The 14,948-nt window shown below is 48.0% G+C and overlaps 1 protein-coding gene across 1 annotated transcript; it reads right to left on the bottom strand.

Annotated features, from left to right (window-relative positions):
* Nucleotides 1-1,161: 1,161 nt before the first annotated feature.
* Nucleotides 1,162-14,557, bottom strand: TFRC (transferrin receptor). Its single transcript, XM_003209136.4, has 19 exons — nucleotides 14,465-14,557; nucleotides 13,602-13,672; nucleotides 12,277-12,490; nucleotides 11,452-11,674; nucleotides 11,141-11,284; nucleotides 10,616-10,712; nucleotides 10,119-10,241; nucleotides 9,350-9,445; nucleotides 9,042-9,181; nucleotides 8,595-8,764; nucleotides 8,231-8,350; nucleotides 7,529-7,614; nucleotides 7,333-7,396; nucleotides 6,909-6,976; nucleotides 6,499-6,566; nucleotides 6,036-6,117; nucleotides 4,963-5,184; nucleotides 4,365-4,505; nucleotides 1,162-4,095 (listed from the first exon to the last, which is right to left on the bottom strand). The coding sequence occupies exons 2-19, from the start codon at nucleotides 13,632-13,634 to the stop codon at nucleotides 3,853-3,855; spliced, it is 2,334 nt and encodes a 777-aa protein (XP_003209184.2). The 5' UTR covers nucleotides 13,635-13,672; nucleotides 14,465-14,557; the 3' UTR covers nucleotides 1,162-3,852.
* Between the last annotated feature and the right edge of the window lie 391 nt (nucleotides 14,558-14,948).

Genomic DNA, 14,948 nt, shown 5'->3' with positions numbered 1-14,948 from the left:
GGAATAGGCACGGGGTGAACGGGCACGGCCGGATGGGTGGATGGATGGAATGATGGCTGGATGCACGGACAGGTGCAGGCGCGGACAGATGAGGGGTCTCGGGGCGCACCTTCCCGCTGCGGCACACGCTGCGTGGCCCGAGCACTGCGGCCCCGGGGCTCTGCAGTCACTGCAGGGACAGGAGCGCTGCCAGGCTGATAGGGGAAACAGCAGGCAGGCTGCCTGCAGAGCTGCTTCCTCCCAGAGCTTGCTAATGGGAGGATGTGCTGCCTCTCTAGTCAGGCTGGACAGGGCTCTGAGCACCCAAGGGAGCTGTAGGTGTCCCTGTTCAGTGCAGGGGAGTTGGACTACATGGCCTTTAAGGGGCCCTTCCAACTCAAACAGTTCTATGATTGTATCTCCTGCTCCACAGACATGGTTAAGCGAGACTGGCAGGAAGGACCAGAGGAGATAGCACAGAAAAGCTGAGTTGAGTGTTCTTAACCAAGTAAAACATATTTGCAATAGGAAGTCCTGCAGTAAGAGGGCTGTACACCTTTGTCTTGCGGGGGATGCAGCACTCCAGGGTGTTGAGCAGACCTCATCCAGGCGCTGACCCTGCTCAGGTTATGAGGTGCAAGGATAGGGCAGAGGGAGCCACCCACACCATACAGCAGCACCCAAGCCCCCTCCTACACACATAGACAGCAGCCAACTCTGGCCTTCCAGGGCACAGACGTGACCACCCATGGCCAAGGATGGGGGGGAAGTCTGGCATTTCATCCTACATCTGTCATCCGCTCCCAGGCCTCAAGATCTGATTTCTGAGTGGTCCCCACATACAGCCAAGAGTTGGACTTGATAATTCTCATGCGTCCCTTCCAACTTGTGCTATCCTGTGACTTTAACATGGGTGACTGAGAAGCAGCAGCCACGAAGGGAGGGGGGCGGCTCACATCCATCACTTTTCCACATCACTGCCCCCATCCTCAGCCCGGTTGCCTGGAGAGAAACAGCACTCTGAGCACTCCAAACAGAACAGCGTGGTGAAGTTAGGAAGTCCCCAAGGTAGCAGTGGGGGTGCCAGGAGCTTGTATGCAATTACCAGCTCCAGGAAAGCAGCCTCCCTCCAGCCACCAACCAGTGGCTACAGCAGTATGAAGAACCCACAAGAGTGCAGTGTTGAATCTTTCAGAATTTTTATTGAAGCAGACAGCAGGTAACCTCGATACAGACAGTAACACCTCACACCAAGTCAGACACCAGCCCCACCACGGCAGCAGGCATGGCTGTGCTGGCTCCTGCCTCGCCAGGTTTCATCTTTCTCTGCTGGTTGCAAAGCACACACTTAAGTCTGACATCGAGATGCATGCAAGTGCTACAGCAAGGAGTCACAGACAGCAAGCTCTTAAATGCCATCTGGAGAAGTGTCACTAGGAAACAGCTACATAGGTTTGTGCACATGCCTCAGAGACAGCAGGGCAGTTAAGGATGAGTGCTGGGACTCACACCTGGACAGCAGGCTTCCAGCTGCTGGTGAATGAATGCACACAGAGCCCCTCAGTTCACATGAGCTGAGCTCACTGCACAAGCAGTGGGCACCCATGCCCGACCTTCATGGAGGATGGAGTCTCTCACCCAACTGCACATCCTTCAGGCATTACTGCTGGGCCTCAGGTAACACTCTTGAATTAAGTTATCATGATTTTTAACACTTTTTTCTTTCCTAAACAAAGTACACAGCTAGATGCTGACTGACACCTTCCTCCTGGCAATCTGCAGATGTCAAACACCAACAGTGCTCAGCATCAGGCCAGGGAGCAGTGCAGCACCATGAGGAAGGTGTTTCTCCCAAAAAACACCCAAAAGGAAAGACTGAGGTTTCCAGCAACGCCCAGGACAGAAGCAAGCAGCCTCTCCAGGCATGCACCCCAGCATCAACCAAAGCAGGCCGAGTTCTTTGTAGTAGTACACACACCCAAAGCAGCAGCCTGAGCCCTCTAGCCAGCAGTCAGCCCCAACCCCTACATTCACCTTGAGTTCATCAAGTCTTTGTGACCGGTTTGAAGGAAGTTTACAACAGCACAGAACACACAAACTACTGCTAACTACTCTATCTTTCACTAACATCCCAACCCCAGTCTTGTTACTTGGGGCAAGAAGCAACTTCACAACAGCACAGCTACCAGAACAAGTTCAGCCTACAGAGAAGGAGTCTATAGAAGTACAGAACAGATTGAAGTTCGTATTTGCATCACCACAGGAGAGTGGAAAAAAAATAGGACTGCAGGAAGTTGATCCATGTTAGATACTAACCATCAAGCTTTGCAGATGACATTTCATGATAAGCATAAAACAATTATGGGAAACACTGTCCCCGATAATTACGTACACCCATAGTGCAACATATGGAGGTCACTGCCTCCGATATAACACTGTGGTAGGCAAAAACTACCTTGTTCTTTACACATTATGGAAGACACTGCCCCCGATAATGTCAGTTAGGTTTCATGATACATAAGGTACTGGAAGTCTGCAGGAAGCTGCCATTTCCAATAGGGCCAATGCCCAATCTGAGGGATGAGTTTCTGTGCAGCCCGGTGGATGTGGTGAGTGCTGCACAGCGAGCCCTGCTCAGAGTGCTCTGCCCCTCTGTGGAGCAGTGCCACCACACGAGCACAAGGCTTCCAGAAACAGGGGAGAAGAGGGAGTCCCAAGCCCACAGAGTGGCACAAGACACCTCAGGGAGCCAAAATTTCCTGATTTTGAGTTGCTTTCCAGCATTTCAAGGATCATTTGGAAGTGCAACCCAGAGACTTGCTACCAGGTTTAAAAATAAAATTTAGGGGAGGCTTGTTTGGATTGTTTTAAATGCAAAGTTCCAGTATCATGTTTGATTGTAATAGCAGATGCTGCTTTATTCAAAAACGACAGTATAACTGTCATAATTATGGAAGGCACTGCTTCCGATAATTATCTTCTATAAAAAAACCCACACACCATTTATAGTGAACGCTGTCACTGATAAATAAATAAACAAATAAATATCTCAGTGTCAAACAAGAGCCAACCTGCAAAATGGCATCAGCCAAACAGAGTTTGGCCAGCAAGAGACTCTGCTTTGCAAAAGGCCCCAGCACAGCAAGGTCTGAAGTGCCAGCCTAGAGCTGGCTCTCAATGACTCTATTCTATGATTCTAATGCTGCAGGACTTGCGGAAGTGCCAGCAGGAATACAAAAGGGGGGCACGAGAGTCTTTGGGTTATCTTTCCTGGATATTGAGGCCTGCCCTTGTAGCAGCAAGCCTCCAAGATGTCATTGGAGCCCTGCTGCTGAGTAAAGGCAGGCCGGGCACTTCAGAGCTTGCTGATAGCCCAGCGCTTACAGGCTGCTGTTTTTATTCTTCAACCATAGGTTTGTGCCTGCAGCTCACTGGCCAGAGAAGAGATCCTTACTTGTGTTAGAGGAATCAATTCCCTGCCTGTCACTACATTTAGGAGGCCAACAATAACAAGATTTTAGATAGACACAGTACCTTCCCACTCAAGGTACTGGTTCAGGATTCCCTTGTGCTGTTAGCTCTCAAGTACACCAAAGAGCAAACCCCACAAGCAGCAGCAGGTGACAAGTTTGGATTGTGGTCAGACAGCAGCCTGGTCAGAGATTTCATAATTTTAGTACCTGCTTTAGAACTGCCTCCTATGAATTTGTGTAAGGTGAGATTCAAATTTTATGCTCAACTTTGGTCAAGAAAAGATTTGTTGCCAAAAAAGAAAAAAAAACAAACACACCCAAAAACCCTCTACAGAAAAATAATGTCATGGTAGGGAGTGGGTTTCCCTAACCCTGTACCTCAACCAGGTGTTTGCAATGTCTAGAATTCATTGTCAGTATCCCAGATATCACCTCCCAAGGCATTAGCAGCCCCTTTAATGGTCCACGTTGCTAGGGCCAGCTGCTCCTTCAGCAAGTTCAGATCCACCTCGCTCTTGCCGGTTTTCAACAGCTGCAGATGCTCCACCAGACTCTGCAGAGTGTGGGTGCCTCTGCCGAAGAAGACGTGGCGAAAGGGAACTTCTTTTGGTGAGAGATACGGTGACAGGAAGTCATACTCCACCTGGAACAGAGATGCAAACTCAGTGTTATACTTTCACCTCCCAAGCTTTTCTTTCCTGATCTGCCCCATCACCAGCCCTCCAGCCTCCCATCAGCACCCAGCCCTTCCCTACAGCAGCTCTGCCAGGGCCAGATCCTGACAGCAAGCACAGAAGTCAGTCATGTTAATACTTAATACAGTTAATACAGTGTCCGCAGCTTCCAAGTACAAATCCCATCCTGGCCAACCCTCACCTCGTAAGGAAAGGCAAGCCAGCTGCAAACACCTACCTTCATGATCCTGTCATTCAGGGCTCTGCGGATGACCTTGTTCTCCCTGTCACTGTTTGCAATGTCTCTTCTCAGTGCATCTGCAGCTCGCTGGAAGTCACCACGGGCAAAAAACAGCCAGTCCAAGGTCAACCCCAGCTCCTGTGAGGGAGGAGCTGTTAGCAAACCTGATTTTCTTCTTTTGCAGCTGTCTTACCAAGAATTTTTTTTTTTTTGCCACTTTAATGAAGCAGCAGAGCAAGTTCCCGGCAGTCTTTTCTGAGGTCACTGAGCACAGCTTATGCCTCTCCCCACCCACAGTTTTTTGTACTGTTTCAGCAGAGGTGCAAACGAGATGCAAAGCTGCACTGTGTTGTGGATGACGTCCAGGCTAGAAACCATAGCACCCACATCCACTTCCTCCACCACAGATAGATCTGTCTGCCACAGCTACACTGCCTGTACTTTTTAAGGAAGATCAACTCAGATCACATCTTGTACCCAGACGAGGAAGATGTCCACCCAATTGCAGCTAACAGTCCTGGAGTTAACACCTAACTGTTAACACCTGGCCTCAGAACAGCCTTCAGGGACTCAGTGCACTCAGCGCCCTTCTTACCTGCACATCCTTAACGTAAGGCAAAAACTTCTCCTGGTATGCCAGTAATTCTTCACCGTATCTCCCAAAGTCCAGGAAGAGCTCGTGATCATGGGTCAGCCTGAGAGCTACTTGTCCAGCTACTTCTGCAGCAGCACGCAAAAGAGCGTCCAGATTGTCAATTTTCCTTAGGTTCTCCAGTGTGTCATCCTTAGTATTCAGGAAATGATATTCCTCATCTTTCTAGAAGAAGGAAGACATTGAAGTTAGACAGAAGTGCTTCGCCAGCTGGGAGTTATCTCCCAGTACATTCCATTTCCTCGTGTCTCTAAGTAGTGAGATTCGGGTTGGAAAAACTTCAAAGCACAGGAGAGGGAATAGACCTTCTACATTTAGTCCCTCACAGCTTCCAGCAGTCAGCTCTGTTAGTTCATTAGCCCACTTCCCTGCAAAGCTGTGTGTAGCCAAACTCCAGCATGTATTTTGATACCTGCTGACAGTACTCTCCAATCCTTCTGGGCAGAATAACATTAGATTTTTTGGAGGAAGCCTGAAACTAGTAAGATCCAAACATTCATGAGCCAAGGAAGCTGTTACCATAAAGGCTCCCAGTTCTACAGCTGGCTGCCTGGCTAAGGCCATTTTCGCAGCAACAATCTACAAAAGCAGATCTGGACAGTCCATGTTAACACTTGCTCTGGCCAGCTGTACAGCTTCCCCAAAGCACTTTGCTTACTGAACAGCAGGTTGTAGTGCATCTTCCACTGAAGTAGCAGAAGCTTGACATCTTTTCAGTGTTTTTCATTTCTGCATCATTGACCTTTGAACCTTCAGAATAGTGCTGGTTCCCCCTCCCAGTAGAACACAAGCATCCAAGGTGCTCAAAGACACATTACAGGCCACATCCCAGCAGCAGCCTTCAGAACATGTGACCTCTCAACCTGGGGTCTATGGCAGTACATGTCCTTTCCCAGAGAGACTCCTATATGAGCACTAAGCTCAGGACAGCACTCTAGGCTTTGCCATCTTGGAGAATAATATCCCTCTAGCACTTTCCATGGAGTGAATACACCAGGCAGTTAGACAGTACTTACATTGTAGAAACCAAAAGACACCACTGGGATTCCTGAGTACGCCAGGAAAGGGAATGCTGCATTATCCAGGCCAAGAGGAACACTGCAAGAGAGAAGTATTAGGCTGTTATCAACTGGTTTAGGCATCCCAGGAAACAAAGCTACAAGGCCAGAGCTGAAGCACTGAACCAGCTGGGCTACCCTGTTGAGACAAGACAGGTTTTGGCAAGGAGTCCCAGCCAAGTACCTGGGCTGCTGGTCACTGCTCTTTGTACAAGGTGGATATTGCCCTGCAAAAAGAGCATCTGAACTGCCTACAGGCAGCACTAAGCAGAGCTACTGCTCTGCTGTTCACACTTGCCTGACCCCGCTGCAACAGGTAAAGCCTGCTCCAGACAGTGGCATGACATTCCAGCACAAAGAGCAGAAGCTGTTCAGTTCTACAGAAATCTGCTTTCCCAAACAGCAGGATGGCAATACTTACACTGCTTTTACCCAGTCCGAGCCAACTCTGTCCAAGAGAGTTCTTGATCCTTGTGCTGGATCCTTCACCTGCAGAGAGATGACAGTCACTGCATTTGTTCTGACCTCTGTTTAAGTTGCTGTATCTGCCTCAGAACTTGCATAGTTATGCCTGTGTCTTCTTCCACACAAGCACACCCCCTATGCAGGACAGGCACTCACCTCCCACCAAACAGTGATATTTCCAATGTGAAATCAGTAAATAAGTAAACTGCAATTCCCAGAGCCCAGCTGACAGGGCCCTCCAGAATATTTCAGCCCCTTTATGTGATGCTTCTGAAAAGGTGCCAGCTCTGGCGAGGAAAATAAGCCAGCATAACTCTGGCTTAAACTGTAAGTCACATCCAACCAGCTTGAGACCCCCCAACTCACCCCCTTCATAATTCTCTCCAGCAGCATGTACAGCAAGGGGCTGGCAGAAATCTTGACATGGTTTGCTCCTGCAAAGAAAAAAGAAAAAAAAAAAAAGGCATTTGACACACCGATAACTACTAGAGCAGCTCAGCCTTGTGACAGAAAGATCACTTGACTCAGGTGGTAATCTATCTATAGCTTGAGCAGAAATTACTGAGACCTAGAAGAAGTGTTTTCTAGCTCAGGCTGCAGCAACCTCACTGCTTCAGCTCAGCCAGTGATAAATGGAATCATTCCAGCTTTCAGCCAAACTCCCAACACCACCTTTGACACAGTCAGAGCAGAGTTTCCATTTCTGGAGGCTAATCAATGTCTGTCAAACTATTCTAGTCCTACTTGATTTCAAGGGGAAAAAAAAAAAAAAGGAAGAGTGGTAAATTACCCAGGACTGCAGCATCCAAGTTGATGTAAGCGAAAGCTTTGGCATGCAGCATGGCAGAGTACCCCTAGAACAAAACAAATACTGTAAGACAAGCAGTAATGCTATAACATCAGGGCATTTAATTGGAAAAAAAAAAAAAATTATATCAGAAATGATGACTGAGCAGGCAAACAGAAGTCTATTAAAGAAACTGTACCTCCAGCCATTCAGTAGCACCCACAGCTCCATAGTCTCCTGCACTCCAGCTAGCAAAGATGATGCTTCGCCTCGGTTTGTAGCCCTCTGCAAAGAGAGAGATGGAGATCTTCAGCCTTCCTCACTGGAGATGTACATCAGCACTCAGGGCCTGGGCTGATCAATCACCTGCTGCTCAGGCAGAGCTTAAGTATTCTGGCTGTCACAGAAAAATGTGCACACTAATGGCAGCAAGCATATCCTTTTTCCAGCCTTCCTCCAAATCCTCCATGCTGCAGAACTGTCTAGCGAAGCCACGCTCACTGTATTTCCCCTCCTTTCTTTAGCTGCCTGAGCTCAGAATTAATGCTGGGGACAAGAGCACTTGCCGTAAGTGCCATCATGCAACCCCCCTCCATCTGGTGAACTATTTAAATGTTTTTCACCTTCAGGCCTGGCTGTACAATAGACAGCTCAAATTGAGGCTTGTAGTGCATGCTATACAAGGATGTTCTAGCATTCAAGCCACACCAGATACAAGCACGTGGTCCCTTGGAAGCAAGTGCTCACTGCATACAAGTTGTCTGTATTGGACAAGAAACAGCCTTTCAGAAACCCTCCTGATTCCCAACACATTCTCAAAGGAATATTTTGTAATTGGGCTCTCCAGTGTTAACAAACGTAGAGCAAAGCCAGTATCACGCTTTAGTACACAAGTATTTACCATTTTTCACTATGTCTGAGATCACACGGGCAAGTTCCAACAATATAGCAGTTCCTGTGCCAGCTTTAGCCACTCCTGGCCCCCAGGAATCTCTCTGGGCTCCAATCACAACATACCGATCTAAAAAGGAGACATCAAGATTTGAGGTTCAAGCTTCACTCTGCAAGCACTATCAGAGAGTCAGCTTTGAGTTTCTCTGCCAGGAGCTACGTACAGAGTCTAACCTCTGTATGAAGTACATTGCTTTCATTTAGCCTTTCCTTGGTAGCACAGTTCAGTTTTACACTTAAACATTAAAGAAGGGCCTTGGTTCTAACTGAAGAAAGTTCCCCTCGAGCCTGAGCCACAATGTAGTTGCTCTTACCTGGTTCTTCAGATCCTTGGATAGCACCAAAGATGTTCAGAATCTTCCTGTCTTTCATGGAATTGTTCACATCTAGTTTCACCATTATCTTGCTCTCCTGCTTTGTTGTCACCTTACAGGAATGGATCCCACCTTTCCAATCTTCAGAGCATGAGTCTCCATCCATTTTGCTGAGGAAAGAGACCTCATTTAAACTCATTATCCAGCTCTGGTCTCATTTAGTTACATGATATCAGGATAGCTATGTGATATCATTTGCTGTCCAGCTATCCTGTCCTTAAGCTATAAGATATGGACAGAAGCAACATTCTTCCAGCCAGCCCATTAAGTGCTTCCTGCGATACGCAGCAGAGACCAGCAGGGAGCTCTCTGGGCTCATAATACCTCAACACGATCCTTAACCCCTGCAACAGAGACACCAGCACACAAGCCAGAAGAGATCATTACCTGAACAGCTTGGCTGCTGCACTGCTGGAGATGGTCTGAACAGCAATGTGGGGTAGTCCTGAAGATTCAACTGGTGGAAACTGGGTGTGGTTGAATGAAGGGAAGCCTGGGGTGTAAGGGTCTCCAGTTCCAAGGTGGGCCTGTAAAAAGCAAGAAGTTCCTCAAGTCTCAGAAGAGACCAACTACACAAGGGCACAAAGTGCTGCTCGAGCTAGAAGCCTGCATGCAGAAGGACAGCTACAGTTTGCAGCTCATGGGGAAAAAAAAATCCTCAGAATAACGAACAGGAGAGCCAATTGCATACTCACGTGTCCGAATGGGGTAAGTGTCCCTGTTATCCCATACTTGAATGAATCCATGTACATGAGGACTCCAACTGCTCCTGCCTCTTTGGCATTTGCAACCTGAAGGGTAAAACAGCATTAGCTGCACATTTGCACTCGTGGAAGTGCTTCTCAGCTCTGTGCCCATGACACATGCTGGGCAGAGTCCTACAGCCTAGCCTCTCCACAAATATCCATCTGAAGAGTAGTTCTGGGCCAGGCCTAAAACAGGCTTGTGTACAGAAGGACTTGGATCTTTTATAGACTGCCTGGTGTTACCTCATACACAGCAAACATTACAGCAATACATGTGGCAACAGACTGGGAAGGCAGTGCCAACACTTGGTGCAAATGAAGGCTCAGTAAGGAGCCAGCTGAGACACTGCAGCAGCAAGAGATGCTCTGGAGACAAGGCTGTTCTGCTTCTAACAGCCCTATTATTGCTGCATCTAGCAATACCAGCCAACATTGCACCCTGCCATCCCCCAAACTACCTCCTTCTCCCTGCTTTTCCCAAATGCTTGGCCACCGCAGTCAGGCTGCCAGAGGCTAAGAACACTGGCCCCATAAATGGTAACCAGCTCCTTTCAATCTGTGTCCAGACCTGCAGGTGGAAGCTTGGAGAAAACAAGCAAGACCAGACCTGCCCAACAAGTTTACCAATGAGTTCTAAAAACTTGAACTGAGGTAAGGAGGTGTGACTAAAAAAAACAAAAGACCATGTTTGGCCAGGCTTTGGGGCCACAGTGCTTACCTTCTCAGCAAGTGTTATTTTTCCAGCTCTGACAATGACTATGGTTCCATTCAATGGAGTCACTGACTTCTGTATTGTCTCAATATCTTTTTTCAGTCCATAGTTCACATAGACAGGTTTGCCCTAGAACAGAAACACTGTTATAAACACAGTAGTCCTACACTGGTGAGACACTTGAAGCAGCCTACAAAGTTATGGAGCCTGGAACACATCAGTCTGCTATTAACAGAAGGCAGTTCAACCTCAGCAATGTAAACTCTTATCACATGCAACATGCCTGCTCGAGCAGAATCTCTATCAAAAGTTCCTGGGCTGGTAGAGAAATTTAAACTGTATCTTGCTGAAGGAAGAAAACTGTGTGCCCATTCCTCACCCCCTCCCCACCAGTTCTCTAACTGGGGAGGCCTTTATGTAGTGCCTATTCTGAGGCAAGCTATTTCAGACATCACCATCTGACAAGCATGCACAAATCCCACAGTTTTCCTGAAATCACTTACAGAAAAAGAGCCACTCTCACTGTAGGCCACGTACGCATCAGGCATCTCCAAGATCTCCTCGCTATCATTGATCAAAACGGACACTTTGTTCTTGGTGCTGTTAAAAGTTAGGAGACAGCGTTACATTCTTCCACACACTGAATATTTAGGTATCTCACATATTTCTGTAGTTCTTGTAATACTAAGTCAATCAAAGCCTGAAACAGGAAGACTCACCCCAGTACTTCCCCAAAACAATTTCTGGGATTGTTCAGATACATCAACAAAGGCTAAATTCTACAACTAGAAACAGTCTATGCTTCTAGATCTCTTCCTTCAGAAGAGCACATTGACTTCCCCTCACATGAAGGGGCAGGAAGCCTTGTGGATGTGAACTGTCAGCCAACACAATGGCTTGCCTAGATAAGGTCTGCTTTAAAGAGGTATAACTGGCTCACAATTTCAGCAGAAATTCTGTGTTTACTCGTGGCAATGGAGATCCATGCTATGTATAAAAAAGAGATCTGCATTTCCTTGTTAACATACCTGCCTCTGATTTGCAACTTAATATAGTGTTCATCGTTCCACACTTTATCCAAGAAGAAGCTGTTGAATTGCTCATGAATGTAGGTGGCCATGTTTGTATCTTCAGCCTCACCAGCCTCAAAGGAGTCCAAACCTGCCCTTTGCCTGCAGGTAACATATACACAGCTTAGGCCACAGCACCAGGTTGCACTAAAGCACACCAATCTACATACTCAAGTCAGATGGGTCATTCAAAACCCACATGCCTCCCCGCACCATTAAGACCCTTGTTCTCTCCTACAGCTTTAAGTTATGCTTTCTGGAACCGTTACCTCAAGCGGTCTCCAAGGTTCTTGGCTAACAGCTTATCTGACAACATGGCTTTTAGTTGAGGCCAGTAGATGACAGGTGGTCCTTGAATCTCTTCTTCCACGGTTTCATCACCATCCACTAGGTAAGATGCAGTAGGAGTTATCTCACACCTGCCACTTCCATCTTGACACCTGGCAGCCAGCTGCATTCGTCCACGATAACTCAAATAGCCAATGAGAAATCCTGCAGAGAATTCATATTCCTTTGAGTGTCAGAAAGACAACCATACCAGCTTCACATCATACCATGTACTCACAGCAGCTTGACAGTTAAGATGCATCTCTGTTCTCACACCATTTTTAACAAGCTGGTGTACCCAGGGACACACAGGAATAGCATCCTGACATTTTGCTTGAGTTAGCACATTTTAAAGTACAGATGTGATCTTGTGCTTGGCAGAGTCCCCCCAGCACCACTCTGAGAGAAGAATGTTTACTTTAGGTTGGCAGCAGAGTTAAAACCTTTTGAAAGATCACCATGGATATTCATCCACATCTCTAGAGAAGCATTAGGAGCTGATCAAGGGAAAACCAGAATCCTTGTCACAGCCACCCGTTTGTTCTTTAGTTAAGTCACAGTCTCACTGTCAAGCTTCACACTTCTTTGTTTCAATTTTATATTACAAGTCTGAGCTAGGCATTCTAAAGAGCGAGTGAAAAGAAGCTGCAGCCTGGATTGAGGCTCTTTAATCACCTCCCGAAACACCACAAATTCTAATGTTAACGGCCTTAGAGAGGTTCAGTACTACAGTCCACTTCTTGCTGTTGCTTCCCACCCCTCCTTACCAATCAAAAGGAGGAGAACAGCTGCAATGACTAGGAAGCAGAGTTTCTTGCCATTTCTCTGTGGCTGAGCCATACTGTCATGCACGTGCTCTGGCCTTTCAATGTCCACTCCTTCCTCATCATCAGCAGACAGCTTCATCTCCACATGGCTGTTGTCTCCATCCGTTTGCCTGGCAATGCTGAAACGTGTGTACGACATCGGCTCGGCACTGAACTGTTGAAAGACATCACATCATGGAAAGAAGTTTGCTACACCAGCCTACAGGCAGCCATCTAAATCCAGGTCTCCCACTTGAAATTAAGCTAGCACAGCCCAAGCACTGGCTGTCAGTAAGTCACGCTGGCTGCTCTGAACAGACACAGCCAGACTAACATCCACACAGGGTCTGATTCTAGCTCGAACTCTGTTACAGATACAACACAGAAAACAGCACTGACATTTCCCATGTGACCCCATGGCAATGGCTGGCAGAATCTCCTGGTCTTAATTAGCAATGCACTGCTCTGACCTGAAAGTGTGCAACCTGCACAGAACGGAACTTTGATCCGAATAGAAGGAAGGGAAGACAACCCCTCCACAGCTGTGCCTTTGAGCCACATTTACTTTGACGCAAGTAGTTTCATCCTGGGTCTATATAATCTTACATTAAACCGCCCCAGGCTATTCTTAAATTAAACTTTTGATGAATATTATAAGAGAGCTAGGTGAAAAGAGATACCCATGGGAATCACAGAATGGTTTGGGTTGGAAGGGAATTTTTAGATCGTCCAGTTCCAGCCCCCTGCCTTGGGGAGCTCTGTTGGCTCACATCAATCTTTCCACCCACCAGAACCCTCAAGACTTTCTCTGCAGGGTCACTCTCAAGTTCTTCTCCCAGTCCACACATACATCTAGGACTGCACCTTGCACTTGGACCAGCTGAATCTCATTAGGTTCTCACAGGCTCACTTTACAAGCTTGTCCATGTCCCTGAGGTCCCCATGTCACAAAGGCTGAACTTATAGTAGAATTCACCTTCCCCTCCCCATTTACCCTCCCCAAGTAACATAACAGAACACAGTTGTCCTGACAGGAATATAGTCAGCTTCCTCAGCAGTACTTCCACCTGGAACATTGTTCAAAGCTCACCCCCCTTGCTTATCTCCTTTTTTCAGCTTCCTGAAAGACCCAAGGCACCAGAGTTAACGATAACCCCACCATATTGAGCAGCTCACACCACCTTATCACAGCCAGTTAGCTACAGGGAAGCCGGTCTCACAACTCACACAGGAACACCTAACACTACCTATCTCTTGGTAAAAAGCACAGGGGTGAAATGCCTTACCAAGCTAGACAATGCTGCTCTGGCATGATCCATTGCCTTCCGGAGGAGTACCCACCAACTTGACCGAAGGCCTAGAAATTCAAAGCACAACAAATCAACACTGGCTGTTCCCCTGTCACCACAAAAGATGCCCAAGATCCAAGTCAATAGTGGAATGCACATGCATGCTTCTACCTATGCCACAGTGTCGATTAACCAACAACAAACTTGCCCATTAACCTTGGATGCAACCAGCAAGCTCACGTATTCGCAGCAACACTTTTCATGGAGCCCCAACAGCAGCAGGAAGTGCAGCTTGAAAGTCAAGGGTCTTGTCTGTTGCAGGACCACCTCCACTTAGGAAGGGGTCACAGGAGGTAGTGCTGCGACAACAGACACCACGCACCTCAGTCTGTTAGGGTCTGGCTCAATAGCAGATGGAGACAAGCATCTGGCTGGCAGCAGGGGTGGCACAGCACCCTACACCAAAGCAGCACAAGTTCCCAGCCCCTAGGAGCACTTCTAATAGGAAGATATCTCCTAGGTGTCTGGGTTCTTTCCAGTGTTATAAGGGCAACCTCTGCTTTGATCAGCCGCAAGCAGACACACAAAACTGCGGTTACTTTCATAGCCTGGATTTTTCTACGTGGGACGTGCTGCAAGCAGAATTGCTTTGGTTCATCTTCCTTGGTGCTTCAGCACTCCTCCCTTGGACAGCTGTGGGCAGAAGCTGCGGGCAGAAGCTCCGTGCAGCACTGACTGGACAGTGTGGGTCGGGACCACCCAGCTCATGCAGCGTCCTGAAGCAGCGCTCTGAGAAGCCGCTTCGGGCTGATCCCTGAGGGCAGGGCATTGGAACCGATCTTCAGGCACACACAGACTACCTTTACACCTGGGAGCCGCACAACACAAGCCGATTGCTTCGGGCAGAGAAGATCAAAGGTTAATAATAACGGCCAGGCCCCGTTCCACCTTTCGCTTAGAGCCGGGGCACGTGCGTGCAGAGCTGCTAGCAGCTGGTAGGGGCTGCAAACGACAGCCGGACTCCAGCAGGCCGTGCATCCCCACGGGGAAACGTGTGCGTGGGGAGGGCCAGGCCCCGCAGCAGCAGCAGCAGCAGCACCCGCAGCCGGGGGAGCACGTGGCGCGGAGACGCCGCGTGCTGCCGGTGCGACTCAACCGCCTCGCAGTGCTCATAGCAAAACCCGCAGAGACAATGAGCAGAAAGCGGGCCCCGCGTTCCGGGAAAGGATGGGAAAGGCGGGGAGCGCAAAAACCGCTCTGCACCTCCAAAATACAGCAGAGGGAGAAATAAGAAAAAAAATTAATAGGGGTAAGAAAAAGAAAATGGAAAAAAAAAAAAAGGTT

The sequence above is a fragment of the Meleagris gallopavo genome, chromosome 11, assembly GCF_000146605.3.
Source record: "Meleagris gallopavo isolate NT-WF06-2002-E0010 breed Aviagen turkey brand Nicholas breeding stock chromosome 11, Turkey_5.1, whole genome shotgun sequence".
NCBI lineage: Eukaryota > Metazoa > Chordata > Aves > Galliformes > Phasianidae > Meleagris > Meleagris gallopavo.
Note: the sequence above shows the minus strand (reverse complement) of the source record. Positions and strands in the feature narration are given on the sequence as shown.